Below are 23,038 nucleotides of genomic sequence, written 5' to 3'. Positions count from 1 at the left end.
CTTAGAACTAGCAGACATTTCTACCAAAATCATCATAATAAAAGTCCCCAGGTTGCACTTTCATCCTAGTAGTTTTCTGAAACACTTAATCCATCTGAGAAAAATGCCTTGAATTGTATCCCCATAACGCAGTGTAAAGAAAAACAAATGTCCCACTAGAAGGCAACCTCAGACTGTCTATAAAGCTGCCAAGAAAATTGCAAGTTGTATTCCGGTGAAAGGCTAAATTCCCTAAGGAGAAATGGGTGGGGGACAATTTCAGTCAGAGGCATCCTAAAGTTTGGCAGTTTGACTATTATATGTTTTATGAAAAGTACAGAACATTCACTAGTTTCACAGATAAAGCAGGGAGCTAATCTTCATGCTCTTTATCTAACCATCTGTCCATAATTTTCCCTGCAACTCAGACAGCTGTTCCAAATGACAATCCAATTATACAAGTTTGTGCAGGGTTCACATAATGTATTAAGAACCATAAGGGCATACAAGGTTTAATTAATGTATTATATGAACCCAATGAAAGTTGGGTCACCAAACTAGAAATACTTTATGAGTGGATAATGTAATGCATTGTAAAAATAAGTCACGTGAGGATGTTGTGTCTAAATTTCTTCATAGTATGAATCCAGATGGATTGTTTCAGATTAGAAAGTCTTTAATTTTTAATTATTTAAACTGACAATTCTTACTGCTTTGGCCATTTTAGCCAACCTTTGATCTGACTCCTGTATTATATTTAAACTGCCAAATTATCATATATTATTTTATTTGTTCCAGTCCAATATGATTTGTAAGAATTCTTTTCCTGTTAATATTTTGCAATTTTTTAAATGTTGTTATATCCTGAACAACTTTAATGCATTCAACTAAGACACCTCCATTTTCAAAGGGAAAAAATGGATTTTGAATTTGAAAAGAGTGCAATTCCTTTACTGGCTGAGGAATTCTGGGAATTAGTTTACAGCTCTTAAAGGTGCCAAGGTTCAACTCTCTGACCTAATCATTATCTTTTTCATTAGTTGAGAAAACTTCATGAGAAGAAAGGGGAAAGAACAATTTGTTTGCACAAATGGACAAATGCCTAATATTTTCAAGGAACAATCGCTTCTGGATTTTGTTTGGGCAGGGCACCTGAGAGAAGGCAGACAAGTCATTGACAAAATAATGTCCACTCCCATGACCTCCCTCCCTTCCCTTAGTCTCTGTAGGAAAGAATAGACCTAATACAAATGTCATAAGAAAGACAGTTTCAATTGCCACTTCTGCCCAATTTCCTTGTTGCTATGCTGCCTAAAAGAAGAATTTAAGCAAGAGATGCAGGCAGCTCTCTCAGACAACCCACGCCCCTGAATGGAGTAAATGGCTGAGCTTTGCAGTAAAACCTACACTACCAGGATACAAGGCAAGTGACTGAGCAAATAATCTCACTTTCTGAGAACATGTTTTACACCACCATCTCCAAACAATTACGTTTGCACCCAACATTTGTTCTATTCTCTTCGCGTTATCCTTTGGTTCTTCAGCAAACCCACAATCATAGTGACAAGATTCCCAGGAGGAAGCAGGGAAGTATGCACCAGAGACCTATTGCAAAAAGCGCCCCTTAATCTCAAACTAGTTTTAGGAATGGCAAATCCCTTCCCGCATCTGGGGTTCATCCTATTTGGGATCTCTGATGGTCTTTTAAAATAAATTCATGTATTCACACATTTTTACGCTGTCCTTCAAGAAAACGAAAGAAAGCAAGAACCAAAAAAAAAAACAAACCACAATCCTAACCAAGCAAAGAATCAAAGGTTTAGAAGAGGATCCCATCTAATTCTATAACTCCATAAATGATCGCGGAAGAATCCTCTCTTAAAGGGCAAAGTCCTCTACCTATCCAATTCTTTTTTTTTTCCTTTCCTTTTTTGCTTTTCATTCTATACAAGGTTTTCTGAAAGTGAATCCCATTGGGAATTTATAGAGAGGTGGAGAGGACTGCTTTGCTTTGTTGGACTATACGAGTAAGCATACTTAATAATCGCAACCACAATAATAAAAATACTAATAATGCCTCCGCTCCCTCCAGGTCCAACCCACCTGTGTCCAGCAATGGCTCGCCTTCAACCTCAATCGCCGAATCGGTAGCTCTGAAAGGCAACAGTTCTGGAGATGCGCCTTTAAACCAGCCCCGCCGCCTAGGCAGCCACTCGAAACCGGTGAATGGCAGCTCCCTTTGCCCTGTCAGAAGCCGGTGCTCCGAAGCCTCTCCCTCTTACCTTTCCCGCCAATGAGCGAAGCGAAATGAAAAAAAGGGTGGGGGTGGTGTGAGAAAGTGACGCCGCGTGGCCAGAGAATGGGTAGCCAATGGGCGCTTCCCCGAGGCCCAAGCCGGTAAAGGAGTGCGTGACGTCAGAGCCCGGCACCCAATAGAAGATCACTGCTGACTGCAGGGTGAGGGTAGTGCGGCTGTAGGTCCTCTGGTGAGAAAGAGGAGACGGTTGCTTAGCAACGAGAGGAAGGCGCTCTTCTTATTTGAGCCCAGAAGCATCGTGTTACTCATCCAAGGGGATGAATCTTTCATTGGGAGGGGGAATCAGTATGAGAAAAAGTAAAAGATCCGGTGATTGTTATTTAAAAAGTTAGCTTCCTTTACTTGGGCATTAGCGGCAATTGTTTAAACGTGACACAAAGATGGAGCAAACATACTGATTGGGAATGATGCTGTTGGTATTAATGACTCTGAATGATATCATACTGGGGAAATTTCTCATAAAAATAACTCATGGGATTCAAAAAGTTCTTGATTCACTTCCTCACATCTTCAGTTTGAAGGATAGTTGGTGCTGTATGAAATGAGGCTGTTGTGACCATATGGAAACTCTTAATGCATCTTAATTACTTCCAATAAAAAGGGTCTATTGACTTGTGGTCCTCATTGTGGACTTATCTTCAGTAGGGTGCCTGCTATTGGAAGCAGTTTGTTGAGAATAATATATGGTTGAACGTGTTCTGATATTTTGAAAATATTAAAAATCTAGCATCTTAGCTTTCTGGGAAGTAATGATAACTTTAAATATTTGTTCAATTATTTTAATTTATTTTATTATTTCATGTATATCCTGTCTTTAAGCTTATATAAATATTTGGTTATATATATATATTAGGTAGGCACACAAATAATTACTCCTGAATATAAAGTTTGTAATATTATTTTACTTTATGCTTTAATATTTTGCAAAAAGTAGAATAATATTGCTAACTTTATATTCAGTGAACATTATTGTGTTCCTGCCTGGCATGAACAAGAACTGCCTCTTAAGTCTAAGAAATAACACAAAGATATATTTGGAAGTGGACAATACTTATTTTGTGTGCCAATCAAGCGAGGTAATACAAATTGTAAACCTATTTATAAAATTACATTTATCGTGAAGTATTTTGTTTTGCTGCTTTTAAATTTAAATCTCAAAACTGGCTTAATCTGGGTATTTATCTCCTTCAAACCCTCTGTTTTAAATGTCTTAATAATATGAAACATAAGTTCTAATTTTGTTTAGTAACTGGATTTTGCACCAAAGTTACTTTCTCTAATCAGGAATTGTATGTTGCAAAATCAGTCTTTTTTTTTACTAGTAATGAACAGGAGAATAGGTATTGAAAAATAGCAAATAATTTCTAATACTTTTCCTGACGCATAAAAATCCTATCTAGAGCTTTAAGTCTTCATTCTCATCTATTCTCTATAATCACCTATCGCAATGTTATTTCTTCATGTAGTTTGTGAAAACAAGGTTTTGCTTTCTGCCTCTATAATTATTTTTAATAGACTATTCATTTCCTATTGCAATGCCATTACAACATATTTTCTCTTCAATGGCCTAACATTGTCATATATCAATTGTGAGATGATTTCATAGAAAAGGAGAGGGTATGTTTTTAGCTTTGTAAAAAAAATATTCAGTTACAATTACTACATAAACAAAGTATAAGTATACATAGAAGAAAGCATGTGCAGAAGTTAGATATAGTTTGCTTCTATTTTAGTTAAACTAAGTTGCTTTGCTACAAGGGCATTGTTTCAGATTTACTTAAATTTCCAGGAAGGCAAGTACAAGCTGTATTGTAACTACCAAATAATAGATGTTGTAACTTAGCTCTTTGAACCTGCCATTTTCCAGATGCTTGGGGTCACAATTTTTTTTCCTTTCCCACCTTTTTTAATTTATTCATCCAGTTGAGAAGTATTTGGGGGAAATTAGATTTCTAGGTATTTGGGAAAAATATTAAAATGTTTGGATGACATAGATGTAAATATGTAGTTTTCCAAGCAGCGGAATAGAAGTGTCTCCTGATTACTTTCTTCTGAAAAGCTGTTTTTTTCTAGCCAACTGTACATGGTTTTGGAGCCAAGACAAAGTTAGCTATATTCCAAAACTTACTACTAAGTTACATGTCAGGTGTGTCCACAGGATATGGACCAAAAGACCTTTGGTGATTGCAACAGATTGAAGCTACACTTGTTTTTATGTGCTTCAGTTGTAATGTTACATCTACCATCTTGAGTATTTTGACCATAGATCCCTTCAGTTGAGTTATTGAATACTTCAGCTACCAATCCTTATGCAGTTATTCCAGTTTTTCATTCTAACAGATTCCTTGAAAAATTCAGAATTAAAAGGAAGATGCTATGATAAACAATGAAAGGATAAGAAAATAAAGGCAGTAATATCTAGACCTCCAGTAAAATTCTGCAAGTGAAGCAGGGCAAAAGCATAATAAAAGCTTTATAAGAGACATTATGGAGATGAAGCCTGAACAACTCAGTTGCACATAAAGCACATTAAATATTTGATTAAATCATCCTCAGCTACTCACCCTAATATAAATTACCCTTTTTTCAGATGAGACATAGAACCAGAATGTGCAGCTGGCATATACTGTACATGCTATAGACTTCAAGGATTTTAAGAGTCAGTGAGATATAGCAGTCAAGGGGTTGGATTAGAACTAGGAGACCCAGATTCAAGTCTCTGATCAGCCATGGAAACTCATTGGGTCTTTGAGTTAGTTGCCTTTTTTAAAAATCAAATTACCGGTACATCAGAGTGGGTGTATACAATGAAGTGAATTTTCTAGATAAATTACCTTATTCTTTTGGAGAAAAGACAGACTATAAATCAGTAAAGCAAATAGTTATTTCTTCTTCCAGGAATAACTTCCTTGGGAACTTTAATTCTATTGGATGGCATACAGATTATTCCTAATAATAAATATTTAGTATCAGGTATAATCCCATTAACATGATATTGTTATGTAGCAGACATGCAAATGTTCATTTATTCCTTTGGTTGACATGGTAGTTCAAAAGGTTTGCAAGGCAAAAAGACTGTTTAGGTTTCTTAAGCGTAACTCTGAATATAATCTATTTGGCATGGCCAGGAATGGGAAAAAGAAAATAACGGCATTTACTTAAAAAATATTTACATAAATTGACTTGCTCAAAGTTGACTGAATTCATTACAGAAGAGTTGTTTTTTTCTAGGAAATGGTACTTGCGTCAAAAAGTTGCATGCAGTTTATTTGCATATACTATGATGAAATCCAATTCTAACTGATCTACAATTCTACAGGGAAAGAGTTCTTAGACAATGAAGCCAGGTATATTGCAACTATAAATTGAACACTTTGGCTTTTATCCTAAATACACTGATTCCAGGATAAACTTTCAAAGAGTTGAGCCAGTAACCAAATACCCTCTGATATATGATTTATCAATGTATTGTTGAACTAATGTTTTATAGAGTGCTTTAGGATGGGTGGGCAATATTTTGGCAGCTATCAATCACACTTCTAGTATATGTATTGTATTTTACATATGTATGTATGTAGTTGAGAGACATAGTAAGTCAGGCTATAATATCTTCAATTCACCAGATGGCCAATTCATCAGAAGACCTTTGGACGATAGGATGTGAGTTGTGGCCTCTGTCTCTCTAGGCTTTGTTCGCTACTTAGCATACCAAGTTTTGTTTGTTCCCCTTTGAAAATTAGCAGGAAATCATGCTGGCTTTTGTGCTTTCTCACCACATTTTTGTTGGCATTTTTTAAAAAAATGGCCAGAAGAATTTTCATGGGGTAGCTGTAGAAAAGCAATCTTGAAAACTGTGGATTGCACAATCTTTTTAATGTTATTTGTGCTTTAGTAAGAATGAAAGCTCCCAATATGTATGTATGTACATATATGTATATTTGACTAAATATTTTTTAAAAGGAAGGTAACAACTAAAACAATCTAGTATAAAGCAAAAAAGAAAAGAAATCAAAGCAAAAGCTGAAAGTGCAAGAAAGGGGGGAAAGTAAAAGAAAAGTAAAAAAATAACGAAGATACAAAACTTCCAAAGTTCTTATCAGTAGTTATAGTACAATTATACATAAGAAATATCTCTCTTGTTCATGAGATCATTTTTTTCTGTTTTTTTCTGTTTTACACAAAAGTCGTCAGGGGTCTCCAATCAGCAATAAACATAGATAACTGTCTTGTATCCGATCAAGGAACTCAATTTAGCCATCTCAGTAAGTTCCATCTTCTTTACCCACCGTTCCTCCATTATGGGTGGTTCCAAATCTTTCCATCTTTATGCATCCAATAATCTTGCTGCAGTTATTATGTGTAAAACAAGTTCCATAACTTTTTTCCAACTGTTCGTTCATCAATCACAAAAGAATCTCAGTTGCATATTAATCTTTAAAATCCTCTGAATTTTAAAGTTTGAAGTATTTGTATATTTGAACCCAGAATTTTCTAGTTCTTTTACATGGTCACCAAACACGATAAAATGTTTCCTCTTGTGATTTATTTCTAACATAAATCTGGAGCACCTTTATATGTTCTCGACAATTTCTGTGTAACATCTTATATTTAATTAATGGTTTTTACAGGGCCACACAAGTTTAGACATATCCTTCTGCCACTGTTTAAATGGTATATCAGTTGTCAAAACAGATATTATCTGAAATTCATCAGTTCTGTTTGATCTTCTACTTTCATATTTTTGTTAACATTTTTGTCTTCTCTTTATTAATGTTCAAACCTGCTAGTGCACCAAAATCTCTTAATTTTCCATTAATATTTCAATTCCCTTTAAAGGAACTTCCATAACTATCACTAAATCATCTGCAAAAGGCCTTAATTTATATTTTTTTAAATCTTTATTCCCACCAATCTCTCGTTTACTCTGTATTTTAAGAAGCAAAATAAGCAATGGAGGAAGCAGAAGGTATCCCTGCATTGTTGCTTTTTTTTAATCTCACAGGATCTCCATTAACAATCATTTGTGATTTTTTGGGAAATGTAAAATGATCTTATCCATTTTATTAAGTTCTCTCCAAAATTATGTCTTCCAAAATCATTAACAAAAACTCCAGTGATATGACTTTCTTTTTGAATGACGTTCTTGGTACTTACTGATTTGTTATAGTATTTGAATACTTTGCAAAAAGGACCTGCAACTGCATGCTATAGTGTCAAGTGCTCCTCTCCAGGTATGTGCAGATTTATAAACCAGTCCTGGATTACTATCCACGTTATTAGAGCAGGGGTCTTATCAGTCAAGATTTTTTTAATGCTTTATTTTTTAAATAGCCGTTACCTTGCCAACTCCTGTTTTGTATATTTTATTTTCTGAAGCTAATCAAAAGCTGCCACTTATTAGACTGATACTTTACCATAATATCCCCAAATCTATTACTGTCCAAATGCACTTTCCATCTTTCTTAGCCAGTATGGCTATTGTAACTTGTGACCCAATATAACCAGAAGGTACCAATTTGGAGAAGGATGATCTATAATGTAAGCAGAACCAAATTTACCCTCAGGTACCGTTAAATCATGTCTACTTACTCTCTGCATTCTAATAAATATTTATTCAAATGTAATCATACACTGTTGACAAAACAGTTCTCTTAGATTTAGTAACATGACTCCAGATTTAGAAAACAACCAAGCTTTCTCCTGAATGAATACCTAGTATACCTGGCTTATTCCCTGGAAAAATGTCAATGCTGGCCTAGGCCAACAACCCAAATGTTATGTTCTTACAGTAGCAACCTAGATGACTGTCAGATATTCCTAAACAAGTCCTCAATAGTGTCCAAACCCATTTCAACCCACATCTTAAGAAAGTGGGACTCTTGGAGACAAGGTTTTCCAAGTAGGAACTTTTACTAAGAAATAGGAGATGGCAGGCATAATAGACAGGATCTGAGAAATCCCTTCACAGATCAATATTTTTAAATGTCCCCAAGCAAGCCCCACCCCACAGTTCATTCAGTCCATTCTGGAGCAGCCAAGTTACAGGTGGTAAGTCCCTTGTGGGAAGAGGAGAGACATCAGTCTATTCATAGCAGGATCATTTCCACCCCCTTACATTCCATCCGGAGAAACAAACCAGATTCCGGAGGGTTTCATTCCTCCCTTTTCCACCCCCTTTCTTAGTTGCCTGTAAGATGAGAGGGAAACGCCTGGTGACAGAGTAATTGGTTATATTGTGATGGATAGCAGGCAGGTGAAATAAACAGAAGGTTACATTTGAGGAAGGAAGTGAAAGCAATAATTTTCTATCTTTTTATTTTAAGTAAAATATTTTTACAGGATTTGTCTTCTGTAAGCTGGATGACTAAGGTGGGAGAGATGCAACACTGCAAGTATAACAACAACAGCTTGGCGTAAGTATAGATAAGAAAATTGCAACCCCACGTTCATTGGGTGTGAGTATTATGAATGCTGTAATTGGTATTTCTCAGTAAATCTGGTTGGCTTCTCTTCAAAAAGTTACGGGGTTGAACTTGATTAGTACTTAGGTAAGAAGCCAGAGAAAAATCCTGGTCTTCCCATGGGCTGATCTGGGAAGCTGGAAAAACATCCAAGAAATATCCAACCAAACAGAGGAAATAGAAGGAAATAGATGAACTTTTTGCTAGTCAGCTAACTAAGGTATGTAGGAAGCACATCACAATAATAATGGGGGACTTTAACTACCCTGACGTCAATTGGGAGACAAACTCTGTACCAAGTGGAAGATCAAACAGATTCCTGACAAACCTAGCAGACAACTTTGTCTCCCAAAAAGTAGGGAAGGGAACTAGGGGATTAGCCATTTTGGACCTAATTCTCATTAAGAGAGATGAAATGATAGAAGGTGTTGAAGCCACAGGAACCTTGATAAGACAGGAAAATGTGGGTTAGACAGCATCACCACCAGATGGATTCATAGCTGGCTGACCAGCTGTACTCAGCGTGTGGTCCTCAATGGAACCGCATCTACAAGGAGGGAAGTGTGTAGTGGGGTGCCCCAGGACTCTGTTCTGGGCCCAGTGCTCTTCAACATCTTCATCAACAATTTGGATGAGGGGATAGATGGGGAACTCATCAAATTTGCAGATGACACCAAGCTGGCAGGAATAGCCAACACTCCAGAAGACAGGCTTAAGATACAGGAGGATCTGGACAGACTTGAACACTGGGCGCTATCTAACAAAATGAAATTCAATGGTGAAAAAAGTAAGGTTCTACATTTAGGCAAGAAAAACCAAATCTACAGGTATAGTATAGGCAGTACCTTGCTCAATAGTAATAACTGTGAGAGGGATCTCGGAGTCCTAGTGGACAATCACTTAAATATGAGCCAGCAGTCTGCTGCAGCTGCCAAAAAAGCCAACACAGTGCTGGGCTGCATTAACAGGGATAAAATCAAGATCACGTGAAGTATTAATACCACTTTACAATGCCTTGGTAAGGCCACACTTGGAATACTGCATCCAGTTTTGGTTACCACAATGTTAAAAAAAATGTTGAGACTCACAAAGAGAACAGAGAAGAGCAACAAAGATGATTAGGGGACTGGAGGCTAAAACATATAAGGAATGGTTGCTGGAATTGGGTATGTGTAGCACCTTTGGCGTCTAGTCATGCCGGCCACATGACCACGGAGACGTCCTCGGACAAGCGCTGGCTCTTCGGCTTTGAAATGGAGATGAGCACCGGCCCCTAGAGTTGGAGACGACTAGCACGCATGTGCAGGGAAATCTTTACCTTTACCTTTTTAGCTTAATGAAGAGAAGGGTGAGAGGTGACATGATAGCAGTGTTCCAGTATCTCAGGGGCTGCCACAAAGAAGAGGGAGCCAAGCTATTCTCCAAAGCACCTGAAGGCAGGACAAGAAGCAATGGATGGAAACTAGTCAAGGAGAGAAGCAACCTAGAACTAAGGAGAAACTTCCTGACAGTTAGAACAACTAACCAGTGGAACAACCTGCTTCCAGAAGTGGTGAATGCTCCAACACTGGAAGTTTTTAAGAAGAGACTGGACTGCCATTTGTCTGAAATGGTATCCTGCCTGAGCAGGGGGTTGCACTAGATGATCTCCAAGGTCCCTTCCAACTTTATTATTCTTATTCTTATTCTTATTATTAAATACTTATGCATATATCAAATTACTTATTAAGAATCTGTTTCTTGGTGTTGGTTTTAATTTCTAAACCATAATGGCTATCTGCAGGACCATTTACTACAGATGGATCCTCCCCCTCCCCGCTATGGCCATGTCTTCATTAGGGATGATCAGGATCATCCCTCCAAAGATGCTTTTCTCAGTTCTGGCACTATGGCACATCCATCCTGTCTATTATGGCAAAATTGTGTCATAATGTGACACTATTGGGGAAGACAATGTTGGATAAAAAAAATCCCATGCAATCCAGCACCAGAGCTTGGTATCAATAAAGGTAAATGTTTCTCTTTTCCGGTTGTGTCCGACTCTAGGGGGAGTGCTCATCTTCATTTCTTACCTGAGGAAGTTAGAGTTGCCCAAAGACATTTCCACAGACATGTGGCCAGCATGACTACACATCAAGGTGCACAGAACACTGTTACCTTCCCACTGAAGTGGTACCTATTTATCTACTTGCATTTGCATGCTTTCAAACTGCTAGGTTGGCAGGAGCTGGGGCAAGTAACAGGAGGTCACCCTGTCACGTGGCACTCAGGTTTGAACCCAGGCTGTCAGCTATCCAGCTCAGCATGTTTAACCACTGAACCATCGCACTCCCTTTTGGTATCAATATTCCAAGCGAAATGATACACAAGGGGAAAATCTGCCTGGGATGTTTGCAAGCTAAGACACCAATCACTCTGTGCGAAGGTAATGAGGATGACTTAGAAAATGAGATGATGATGATGATGATTAAGTTATGGCAAGCTCCTTCTATTCTCTTGTCATGAAAAGCATCTGGAAAAGTCCATAAAGTCACCACGAGTCAATTTTGATTTAAAGAAGACTTTAATTTCCTCTTTCTTTAAAAAGAATTGTATAGATACCCTCTCCAATATGGCAGTCTCCAGACAGGCTAGATTGGAACCCAACTAATTCCAGATCAAAGTTCTAACCCAATCACATTTGGGTGGATCAGGATGAGAAAGGCAAATGTATAAAACTGCACTTTATTGTTTTCCTTTTTTTAGTTGCTATGTACTCTTTGCAGTAAGACATCCTTAACTGCCTTCCCCCCTCAAGCTGAAAGTTCACTGAGGTAGCACTTGCTCTCAGTTCAGTGGATTACAGTATAGGATTACTTGTTTTAGACCATGGGTCTTCAAACCCGGCCCTTTTATGACTCATGGACTTCAACTCCCAGAATTTCTCAGCCAGGCATGCTGGCTGAGGAATTCTGGGAGTTGAAGTCCATGAGTCATAAAAGGGCCGAGTTTGAAGACCCCTGTTTTAGACAGAGCTACTGTACTTTATTTTTGCAGAAGATGCTTTGTGTGCCTTTACTGCAATTTAAAGAGACTGTCTTGTTATGATAATTAGTCAACTGAGGATTAATTACACATTGGGAAATCTATACAACCTGCCTGATGCATGATGTACAGTATCTCAAAATAGGACTGTACTGTATCAGCAAGGGAGTAGACTGGCAGAACTTGATAGGGTTCCTGCACTTAAAAATGATGACCTGTTTTAGTGATTCATGTGCTGTGCTTGATTGTTTCCTACGTGTGTGTGTGTGTGTGTGTTTGTTATGCATAATACAAATGTTTGTGAAAACCTTTTTTGTATTCTCAAAGCTACATGTCTTTTGCTTGAAATAGATGTGAGTTTTCCAACAACACTGAAATACTGGAATGCTCCTGCTGTTTTGCCTCACCCCAGATTCCTGTTACGTTGTGTGAATGAGAGACTTTCTAGAGCAGGGCTTTTCAACCTTTTCACCCATTGTACCACTTTTAGGATATGACAACATCCAAGTACCACCAGTCGCCTTGCAAGGTGTCAAAAACTTGATGACCAAAAAAAAAAGGAAAAAAAAGATGAAGTACAGGTAGTCCTCGACTTACAACAGTTTGCTTGCAGTGACTGTTTGAAGTTGAAAAAAGTGAAAAAGTGCCCCCCCCCACAAGCCACAGTCGAGCAAGACACCTGCCTGCCTGCCCGGCGGTGCTCTTCCTCCTGTCCGAGGTTTTCATTGTTGTGAGCATTTCTGTTAAGGATTGGCAGCGGGGGTAGGGTGGGGGGTGTTTGGTTTTTATTCCCCCCGTCTGCTGAGTGGTTGCAGCAGGTTTTGGTCACTTCACATGACCCTGGGACACTGTGACTGTTATAAATATGAATCAGTTGCCAAGCATCTGAATGTAAATCACAAGACCCTGGAGATGCTGCAACATTCCAGCTGATCGGTGCTTCTTCTGGGCTCAGAAGCGCAAGGATCAGCGCCGAGCTCCAGCTGGAGCCTGGCACTTCCACTGAGCCCTGACAGCCCCAAAGAAGTGCTGATCCTGGCCCTTTTGCTCAGCCCTGACAGCCCTGCAGCTCCAGCCATCTCTCGCTCAGGCTTGTGCGGTGCTGCCACCGGTTCAGCTCATTCCCCTCCCCCGCTACCACTTTTCTAGGATGGTCGCGTACCACCTGCCAGGTGCCAATGTATAACAGGTGGTACCCGTACCACTGGTTGAAAAGCCATGTTCTAGAGTCCTTTCATTATTGCATGCTCATTTGTGTGTCACATAGATGCACACAATACTGTTTTTATGTTATGTTAATATACAATCTTGTGTATATTTATGTATTTGAATCATTTATACTTCTCTCCTCGGCCTGAACAGGTCATCTTAATAAAAAGTGATTTGGGGTGTGTGTGAGTATTCTGCTCTATCACAGATTCCACCTTCCTAAAACGCCTGAGAAATCCAGAGCTATTTTGCAGTTCTTGTTTAGATATTCTTACAATTTCACAGCAATATCCAATCTTCAGTTAAGGTACATGAAACCAAGTGGTGGTTCAGTTATTTGCAGGACTCAGGCATTCACTTATGAAGATTATAGACTGGCTGAAATGGTTCGGTTGACGTTTTTATAGGCCATCTTCTAACTCTAGCCACACCCCAAAGATAATAATGGCAAAATATTATAGATCTGAAATGGTGGTGAGATAATCTTGTTTTCAGGAGGAAAATAATACTTTTCTCATGGATTATGAAATTCCAAAAGGCTGTTCAGCCTGTGTTGGGAATGAGATATATGATTAAAGAGGAAGATTATGACAGTCATTGCATGATAAAGCTTTTGTAAAATGCAACTGGTTTAGCTTGTGTGCTACAGTTTTACTTTTGTTACATACAGCGAATAAAGGAAACATGGAATATTCAGTGGCACTGAATATTTTCCATGCCTTTTACTAATAGATTGCATTAGAGTGAATTATGTCTAAAGTGCCATCTTAGGCTGTGGTGTATGTACTCAGATTGAGATTTATTTATTAGTATCCTGCCTTTATTATTTTTACAAATAATTCAAGGTGGCAAATATACCCAACACACCTTCCTCTTCCTATTTTCCATACAATGACAACCCTGTGAGGTGGGTTAGGCTGAGAGAGAGTGACTGGCTCAAGGTCACCCTGTGACTTTCATGCCTAAAGGTGAGACTAGAACTCACGTTCTCCTGCTTTCTAGCCTGGTGACTTAACCACTAGACCAGGGGTAGGCAACCTCGGCTCTTTTATGCCTCATGGACTTCAACTCCCAGAATTCCTGAGCCAGCCAAGCTGGCTCAGGAATTCTGGGAGTTGAAGTCCATGAGTCATAAAAGAGCTGAGGTTGCCTACCCCTGCACTAGACCAAACTGGCTCTGTTGTTAATAGAGTATATTTTTGTTTATGGCCTAAACGTCTTTGCCATTTGTCACTGAGAGACTCAGCTCAGCCTGGCTACCTTTATTTAAACAGCATCATAGACTAATTTATTCTACAATTGCTCTAAGTTGGACTGGAACATTACTGTCTCTAATTTCCAGTGTTGTTTATAGCCAGCATGCTCCCAGCCTATATACAGATCAGAGCAAGTGCACACACCATTCAATACAGCCAGCAAAAAAAATATAGCTTTATGTTTACTTGTTCTCAGTCCTAAAATAGCAGTGAACTGGTAAAATGCTTTAAAAGGCAGACAAAAGCATGAAAATAGAGACAGACAAATAAGCAATAATTCATATTATTTATATCAAAAGGAGACAAAACTTTCTGAAGCCTCTGGAAACAATAATCATGGAATGTTCCAGAGGGAGTCACCTTCAGTTTCTTCAGTTTTAACCCTTTTATGGCAACATAACTATATAACAGCAGCAGATTCGTGGTGGAAAGTCAGACGCTAGGTGATCTTTCTTATATTCTTGATCTTAAAGGGAACAATTGGGAATGGAGATGATGTATATACAGTGAGCAGAAGCAGATGCTAAGAGCAAAGCAGGGCCGGAGCACTGGGGATGGGAATTGGTGTAGCTGCTCAGAGGGACTGGGGAAAGACAAGATGCTTTGCACATAAAGTGAACATGTGATGACAACAAGGAATTTCTCTGCTTTGCTCACCTGCTCCCTTTCCTACTGGGGAGTGAGGCATCCCCATGGCCATAGGGCTTACAGACTGAATGCAGATGGGGAAGATGAGGGAAACAAAGAAGAAAGAAGACAAAAGTTCTCCCCACCTTAGACTTGGCCCTTTGGGATTGAATCCCTACCCAAGCTTATTATCTCCCAGGGATTAATGGATAGTGATAGCAATTTTTATTTGTGTACCTTTAATAGTGGCAGCATGGGAAAGAGTGTCATGAAAACAGGGAATCAGTGGTAAGGGGAGACGTGTGGAGGACTTATTTTCAAAAAGAGACAAGTAGCTATCTTTTAACACATATGTATGATAGCTTCAAGATGAGAACAACTACACATCTGTGATCAATTGCAAAAGTGTATGTGTGTGCAACATGGCATAGAGCCTAGTTATCTGAGTGCCTATCCCCCTTTGTTTCTGCTTGTCTGCTATATTTGGGTAGAGTGGGGGCATTTCAGATCCAGTCTACTAAGCGCTGCCATTATATGGGGCCTAGGAAGTCTGCCTTCTCTGTCCCAGCCACACACTCTAGAACAGGTGTGTCAAACACCCGGTCCATGGCCTGCAGGCTGGATGGTCATGCCAAAACCACGCCCACCCCATTGCCGGCAATGGGAGGTAAAGTTGTGATATGTCGTGCGATGTCATATGGTGTGCCTTCTCTAGAATATCATCCTGCCCCCAGATTTAAGGATGATACCCAATCTCTGTCTTGCGTGTCCAAGAAGTCTTATCCCCGGGCTCTGTTCCCTGATCTGGGGCTAATGTGTTTGATGTATTTGTAGGGCTTCTGCCATGTCTATAGAATTTATTCTTCTAGTTACTTTAATTCAGGTTGCAATAGTCGTAAATCATTTGTTAGTGCCATTGTAAGTTTGAAGTGCCACTAATGAATGGTTGTAAGTTGAGGACTACCTGTATAAGCCAAAATCAATGATCGTATGATGGTTAGTATCTTGCATGACTCTACACAATGTGCTTTGTCAATCACAGGTCATGACTTAAACAGAATGTGCAAACTAAGAACATTTTTATGATTTGTGGACCTGGCTATTACCTGCAAACATTCAGTTGTGGTGGTCTTTTCAGGAAGGAGTTTTAAATGAAAGACAAGTTAAAATGTTTATGGGATCCATTATTCTGAGACTTTTGCCATATTTATTGCTTGGTACAGATTGCAGCATCTTTCTTGCACATAGCAAATATGTGATCTTTCCTCATAGTTTTCCTCCCTCTAATGAGTTTTCTTCTTCTCCAGATTTCTGGATCACTTCTCTGGCAACACCTGGTCATTTGCTTCATCCATCTCTTCACATTTTTATTCAATGAACTTACACATAGCTTTTTGCGCCTGGTGTGAAGGCTATGAGGATGAGAAAAAAAAAAGATTTCAAAAAGAACTAATAACAATATCTGCAAAGAATATAATTTGTCTGCAGTCAAGAACTGGTGGGACCATAAAATAGACAAGTAAGAGACAATAAAGAATCTAGAGTGACTTTAGAATTCAAAGAGACAAGCATTTGCCACATAACACCCAGACTTAACAGTTATGAATAAAAAGGACAAAATGTGTAGACAGTGGATGTCACAGTACCTGGCAAGAGCAGAAAAGAAGAGAGCGAACTGGAGAAAGTCTCAAAATACAAAAAAAAAAAATGTAGGAGGATAATGACTGTGGCAAAAGAAAGCAAAGGTAATGCTTGGTAGTAAGCACAAAGGTCCTTGGTGCTTTCTGAGCTTGGTTGTTTCCTTGCAGACGTTTCATTACCCAAACTAGATATTATCAGTGATAGTAAAGAGTGTGGTTTGCTCTTGATTTATATTCCAGTGGCTAGCCCCAGTGCTTTTTTTCTAAAAAAAAAAAAAAGGTGCCAGAACTCAGAGGTGCTGTCACTGGGAGCGATGCTGGTGTCTTGCTACGGCGTCGCCGCCCATCCTTTCCATCCCCCGCCTCTGCGGCACAGAGCCACATGCCATGGGGATTCCCCTCCCCGCAGTTGCCATGCCACGGCCCATGCTGAGCCCCCACATGGAGCTGCTCCGAACCCTGACCCAGAGCTGTGTTCCTCGTGGCAGTGGTCTCCGACACCAAACAGCTGATGGCCTCTGGCACCAGCACTTGTTCACTTACTGCCCTGTCACTTCCAAATGCAGTAAGTGAGCAAGCGAGCAAGTGCCGTTTGGAAGCATTTGGAAGCGACGGGGCAGTAAGTGAGTGTGTGAACGAGCAAATGGTGTTTGGAAGTGACAGGGCAGTAAGTGAGCGAGTGAACAAGAGGCCTTTGAAAGAGACGGAGTGAATGGGGGAGAGACTGAACGAGGTGCCTTTGAAAGAAATGGAGGAGTGAGTGAGAGTGACTGGAGGCTTTTGTGAGCAAAGTGTGAGTGAGTGGGGGGGCTTTTGCGAGTGAAGGGTGAGATAAAAAGGGAAAAGTGAGGGGGAGAAGGGAAAAAGAAAAGGCACTGACTTCTGACTTCCTCTGTTGCAGGAGTAGAAGGAAGCATTAACATTGAACCTCAACTTTTTGCTTTTCTATAATATTATAAACTAGCCATTTCTATATCAATAAATGAATCTAACCAATGAAACCCAAAATACCCCCCCTTTTTTTAGACATCAGGTTTTTAACACCTTGTTAAGCACTGGTGGTGCTTGAATATTGCCATGTCCTAAAAGGTACAATTTCTGAAAAGGTTGAAAAGCCCTGATGTAAATGCAGCTTAAATTGTTTATTGCCATCCTATTTGCAAATAATATCTTACCTAGTTGAGATGGTGTAGTTGGGCAGCAGGGAGGGGTGCAAAGTTCCTGCCTTCGCTGCAGACAACTTGCCTCTGCAACGTTTGCCGGCCGGGTTTTTTGGCGTGCTCAGCAGCAATTCCTATTGGCTTTTGAAAGCCAATAGGCCCGGGGTAAGCAACCTTGGCTCTTTTATGACTCATGGACTTAAACTCCCAGAAGATGTTATGTAACATAACATCAACTGGAAGATGTTAAACTGTCCTTCTGCTTCTTTCCTTCCCAAAAATTGTGTTAATGAATCCTCTCTAAGCTCTGCTAATCAGCTTGTCCTGGATTGTTTTGCCACAAAACGGAATGGATTGCAAGTTGCAGTTTAGACAGCCCATCTCATTTTAGATATATCACATATAATTGAAGATTGTAATTAGTTGCGTGTGCATGTTCAGCAAGTGTGATGTATTTGTGCTGGCATTTCTAGGATTCTTTCCAACCACATCCAGAAAAAATTGTAACAAACATTGGAATTCTCAAGGCCATGTTTGGTATTTCCCAGCAATCTGTTACTGGAAGGAAAAAGCAATCCCTGCTGCATTACTGATCCCAGAGAAGCATTTGCATGTATGCAGGTATCCTTAGGGTGCCATAGTTATGGATGAGAAATACTGATTGCAAAGTTGGCATTTCTTAATGTAATACAGATATTTTGGACTTTTTTTGCTTCTTTGCATGTTTAATATTTTTAAAAAGGCATATGCTACTGACTACGCTTATGCACATATGTAACATCTTTTGCTAGGTTACATGACCACTGCTTGTCCAGAATGTGAAAAGTGAAAGATTACCTTCCAAAAGACAGAAGCAAATAAAAAATGTGAGATTCTTTCCTGTTGGCTTTTTTTAATTAGCTGTTTTAGATTCTAAAAGTTTAGTTCCTAAAGAAGTAACCTTGTAAATAATTTTAATGTCCTCCTCTAGTGCAGGGTAGGCAACCTTGGCTCTTTTATGACTCAAGGACTTCAACTCCCAGAATTCCTCAGGCAGTGTGGCTCAGCTTGGAAACCTCTCTCTTTCCCCTCAGCATGGCTGGCTCAGGATTTTTGGGAGTTGAAGTCCACGAGTCATAAAAAAGAGCCAAGATTGCCTACCACTGCAATAGGCTTTCGAAAGCCAATAGAGCAGACATGTCAAACACAAGGCCCAGGGGCCGGATCTGGCCCGCAAAGTGGTTTCATGTGGCCCACGAAGCCATCCTGGAAACAGTGAGGGAATGGCCCCCACTGCCTTGGCCCTGGCCCAGAGACCCTCCTTCTGCCAGAGACCCTCAGATCTGTCCCACTCCTGCCCAGGCCCCCATAGGCACCCTTGATGCGAACGATGTAGAGCTGGCCACGCCCACCCAGTAGGCCATACGCACTCTAGCCACACCCACCCAGTAGGCCACGCCCACCCTGGCCATACCCACCTGGCCCCCTGAGGGCAACTGCAATGCTGATGCGGCCCTCAATGAAATTGAGTTTGACACCCCTGCAATAGAGGAAGCTTTTTTTTTTTTTGCAAAAAAAAAGGTGCCAGAATGCCGTTCTGAGCATTCTATGAGAAAAAAAGCCCTGGCTAGCCCTATTGGTGGGAGTGGTCTTGGTGGTCCTTTGGTTGGGCTGTTTAGGTTAGCTTATTTGGCAGATCCTTGACTGGTATTGTTTAATACTGGGGTATTGTTTATAATACTGGGGTATTGTTTACTTTTTAATTGTTGGTCTGATGTTAATCTTGGAGTTAATCTATGCTCATCTGGGTGCTGATTGGTGGTGGCAGGTGTTTTGGTCTTTTGTTCCCTTTTCAGCTTGTAGATTGTCTCTTTTGAATGGTATATAGATATGGTTTATGTCTATGTGCTTATTTATGATGTATGGTAGTGTTATCTTTTTTACAGCTTGTGTTGGTTATGCTATATTGGATTGAGCGGTCAGGCACTTTTTGATGAAGTCTCATGGATATCCATTTTGTTGGAATATCCTGTTGTTGGATATACATGTACATGTATATTTTATTTTATTTATTTATTTTTATTTTAATCCCATTTATATCCCGCCCTTCTCCGAAGACTCAGGGCGGCTTACAATTTAAGCACAAATCAATGTGCTTAGCAATAGCCTTCATTCTATGTATATGCCTGCTTATTAGGGCTTTTGGCCTCCCCCCAAGCGGCATTATTACAAAGTCAGCTTATTGCCCCCAACAATCTGGGTCCTCATTTTACCTACCTCGGAAGGATGGAAGGCTGAGTCAACCTTGAGCCTGGTGGGACTCGAACCTGCACTAATTGCAGGCAGCTGGTGTTACTTAAGGAGGCATTAGCCCACTGCGCCACCAAGGCTCCTTTGTGGTGTACAATTGTTGTGTTGTGTATCACTTACATCACAGCCGGTATTCTGCATAAATCATCACTCTTTTGGATCTCAAATTTCACCACCCTTCTTAACCATCTTTTGGGGATGTGATTGGCTACTTCTGTGCAACAGTCAAAGAAGACAGGAAATATAGCTAGAAGAAATAGAAAACATTATTTTTTATTATAATCCATTAACCAGTGAATTCAGTGTGGCTAAAAATAAGGGCTGCTTGACTGAGACTATATACTGAATAGCTATATATCAAGTGCTACTAGAATTGTAATGAAGTTCTCTAAGTGCTTGACAATAAAATTTCAAGAAATCAAGTCAACACAGTTACTCCTTGAGCAAGCATTATAATAATCATGGTATTTAGTTGCCAAGTGTAGGCGTTTACCTTTATAGGGAAAAAAGGAATAAATTACAGAAGCTAGTTAGAAATAGTACTGGCTATCACATAAGAACAAAAGGTTACAGATTTTCAACTTAAAAACTGGAAACGTAAACACATCCATTGCTCAGTTTAATGAAGAAAAAGGGGTATCCCCAAATGACTTGCAGTCTGTAAATACTAATGCAAGCCAATCTAGTTTGATGTATGGAACTCAGCATCTACCCAGGAAGCAAAAAGGGAAAAACAACATCAACATCTGGAGCACCATTTAACATCATTGGCATTGACAAAATCACCATCAATCAATTGCAAAGGACTTATTGAGATCAGAGGCAATGGATGTATCACAGCACTTTCTGAAATCTTTTTTAAAATCCCAGAATAAATCTTGTTTCTCTGGCATCTGTAAAACAACTTTTCTCTCTTAACAGTTTTTGAGCCGACTTTATATATACATATAAAGTATATATATATATGTGCCATATTTTCTGTTTTTGATGTTATTAATAATAATAATAATTTGGAAGGGACCTTGGAGGTTATCTAGTGCAACCCCCTGCTCAGGCAGGAAACCCTATACCATTTCAGACAAATGGCTGTCCAGTCTCTTCTTAAAAACTTCCAGTGTTGGAGCATTCACCACTTCTGGAGGCAGGTTGTTCCACTGGTTAGTTGTTCTAACTGTCAGGAAGTTTTTCCTTAGTTCTAAGTTGCTTCTCTCCTTGATTAGTTTCCATCCGTTGCTTCTTGTCCTGCCTTCAGGTGCTTTGGAGAATAGCTTGACTCCCTCTTCTTTGTGGCAGCCTCTGAGATATTGGAACACTGCTATCATGTCACCCCTCACCCTTCTCTTCATTAAACTACACATACCCAATTCCAGCAACCGTTCCCTATATGTTTTAGCCTCCAGTCCCCCAATCATCTTTGTTGCTCTTCTCTGTACTCTTTCTAGAGTCTCGACATCTTTTTTACATCGTGGTGACTAAAAGCAGGGGGAAATGGATAAAAGTAAAATCCTAAGGAACAGATTCTGTAAGCAGAAGATTTTGTGACAAAGTAAAACCTACTGACTGCTAGAGATTAGGCAAACATCAATGCAAAGTGGGAATAGAATACAATTTTGTACAGGAGTCATAGGGAATTGCCTGGAATCCAAACAGAGATTTTAAGTACCAGTAGTCCTTAGACTTAAAACCTTTCCTTTAGTGACCATTTGAAGTTACAACACCATTGAAAAAAGTAACTCATTACCATTTTTCACACTTTCGACCTTTGCAGCATCCCTGTGATCAAGTGTTCAAAATTTTCCCATTTCTTCCACAAACAAGTCAACAATTATATCGCCATACATAAATACATACATTTGGGTGCTGCTCATCCATTTCCCTTTTCACTGTATCCACCCTCCTTCTCTCTCTTCCCCCTTCTCTACTTTCTTTCTCACTTTCTCCTTTCTTTCCTACTTCCCTCTTCTTCCTCTCCTCTCCTCTTTCCCTCACCACTCCCCTCCCATTTCTCCCCACTTCTCCTCTTTTCCTCTAACCTTCCTACTTCCTTCCCCCTCCTCTACTCTCTTCCCTCTCTCCTCTCCTTTCTTCCCTCCCATTCCTCTTCTGATACAATTCAGGGGTGATGTCTGAGCAGCTCCTCTCCTTGGATTTTCAATGTCTATATTAGGTATGGTAATATCCTTATCTCCTCATTTTTCTTCCATCTAAATTAGTGTTAGCTGTCTTTTAAGCATATTCTCTTTTAAAATTGTATATACTTTTTTTTTAAAAAAAAAGTGTTCAAAATTCAGATGCTTAGCAACTGACTCATATTTATGACGGTTACGGTGTCTAATGGTCACCTTTTGCAACCTTTGACAAACAAAGTCAATGGGGAAGCCAGATTTACTTATCAACCATGTTACTAACTTAATAACTGCAGTGATTCACTCATAAAACGGGGCAAAACTCACTTAATTGCTTAGCAATGGAAATTTTGGGCTCAATTGTGGTCAAGGACTACCTGCATTACACTTTGGTGAAAAAAAGTAAAAGGTGGTTAAGCTCAAGGTATGCAGTAAATAGAGCTAAGAGGAAGGTTAGATGGTAAAGATTGAAGTAAAATGTCCTTTCTACAAGCTTTAATACCAGTATCTGAAAACTCCCTGAGGAAAAAAAAAAGAAGAGAAACAGGAAATAAAAGTCCCCATCTTATCTGTGAACATTGACCTTTTTTCTAATACTCATCAATTATTATCTAACAGTCCTTCCTCATGGGGTATTTATAATATCCCAGAATGGCCAGAAAAATCTATTTTTTGCCCTTGTCCAGCTGAGACTGACTGCATTTCATCTCAGGTCTTGGCTTCTGTGGCCTTAAGTTTGTTTTAGCCATTTCACAAAACAGTTGCCAGCCACGAAACATAGAGGATACAGAAGAGAAAGACAACCCATCTCTGCTTTTTATCAGTCCAGCAAAGAATAGTTCCCACTCAGAACCTTTGCACGGAAATAATTCTAAGAGCCTTTAAGTTAGACGTGCTGTTGTCCCATCCTGGAAGCATCAGGACACTATGTCAGCATGAAGGTGGACAAT

At 39.5% G+C, this 23,038-nt stretch overlaps 2 protein-coding genes across 4 annotated transcripts in view; both read right to left on the bottom strand.

Annotated features, from left to right (window-relative positions):
- HMGCS1 (3-hydroxy-3-methylglutaryl-CoA synthase 1) overlaps positions 1 to 2,251 on the bottom strand; it is a 29,732-nt gene extending 27,481 nt beyond the window's left edge. Inside the window, exon 1 of the mRNA XM_083352593.1 lies at positions 2,083 to 2,251. The gene's annotated coding sequence lies outside the window, so the exon portion shown is untranslated. The remainder of the gene's footprint in view (positions 1 to 2,082) is intronic.
- Positions 2,252 to 16,055: 13,804 nt separating this feature from the next.
- Positions 16,056 to 23,038, bottom strand: part of LOC310636738 (transmembrane protein 267-like) — a 54,530-nt gene continuing 47,547 nt past the window's right edge. For all 3 annotated transcript variants that reach the window (XR_014491775.1, XR_014491776.1, XM_083356827.1), the window contains 2 exons: positions 20,083 to 20,209; positions 16,056 to 16,285 (listed from right to left, as the gene is read on the bottom strand). Coding sequence is in view for 1 of the 3 variants with exons in the window: in XM_083356827.1 (XP_083212953.1) it covers positions 16,081 to 16,285; positions 20,083 to 20,209 (332 nt within the window). In the remaining 2 variants the exon portion in view is untranslated. The remainder of the gene's footprint in view (positions 16,286 to 20,082; positions 20,210 to 23,038) is intronic.

The sequence above is a fragment of the Vipera ursinii genome (assembly GCF_947247035.1).
Source record: "Vipera ursinii genome assembly, chromosome: 2".
Classification (NCBI taxonomy): Eukaryota; Metazoa; Chordata; class Lepidosauria; order Squamata; family Viperidae; genus Vipera; species Vipera ursinii.
The sequence above is the reverse complement of the archived record's forward strand: the minus strand, read 5'-3'. Positions and strand labels throughout refer to the sequence as shown.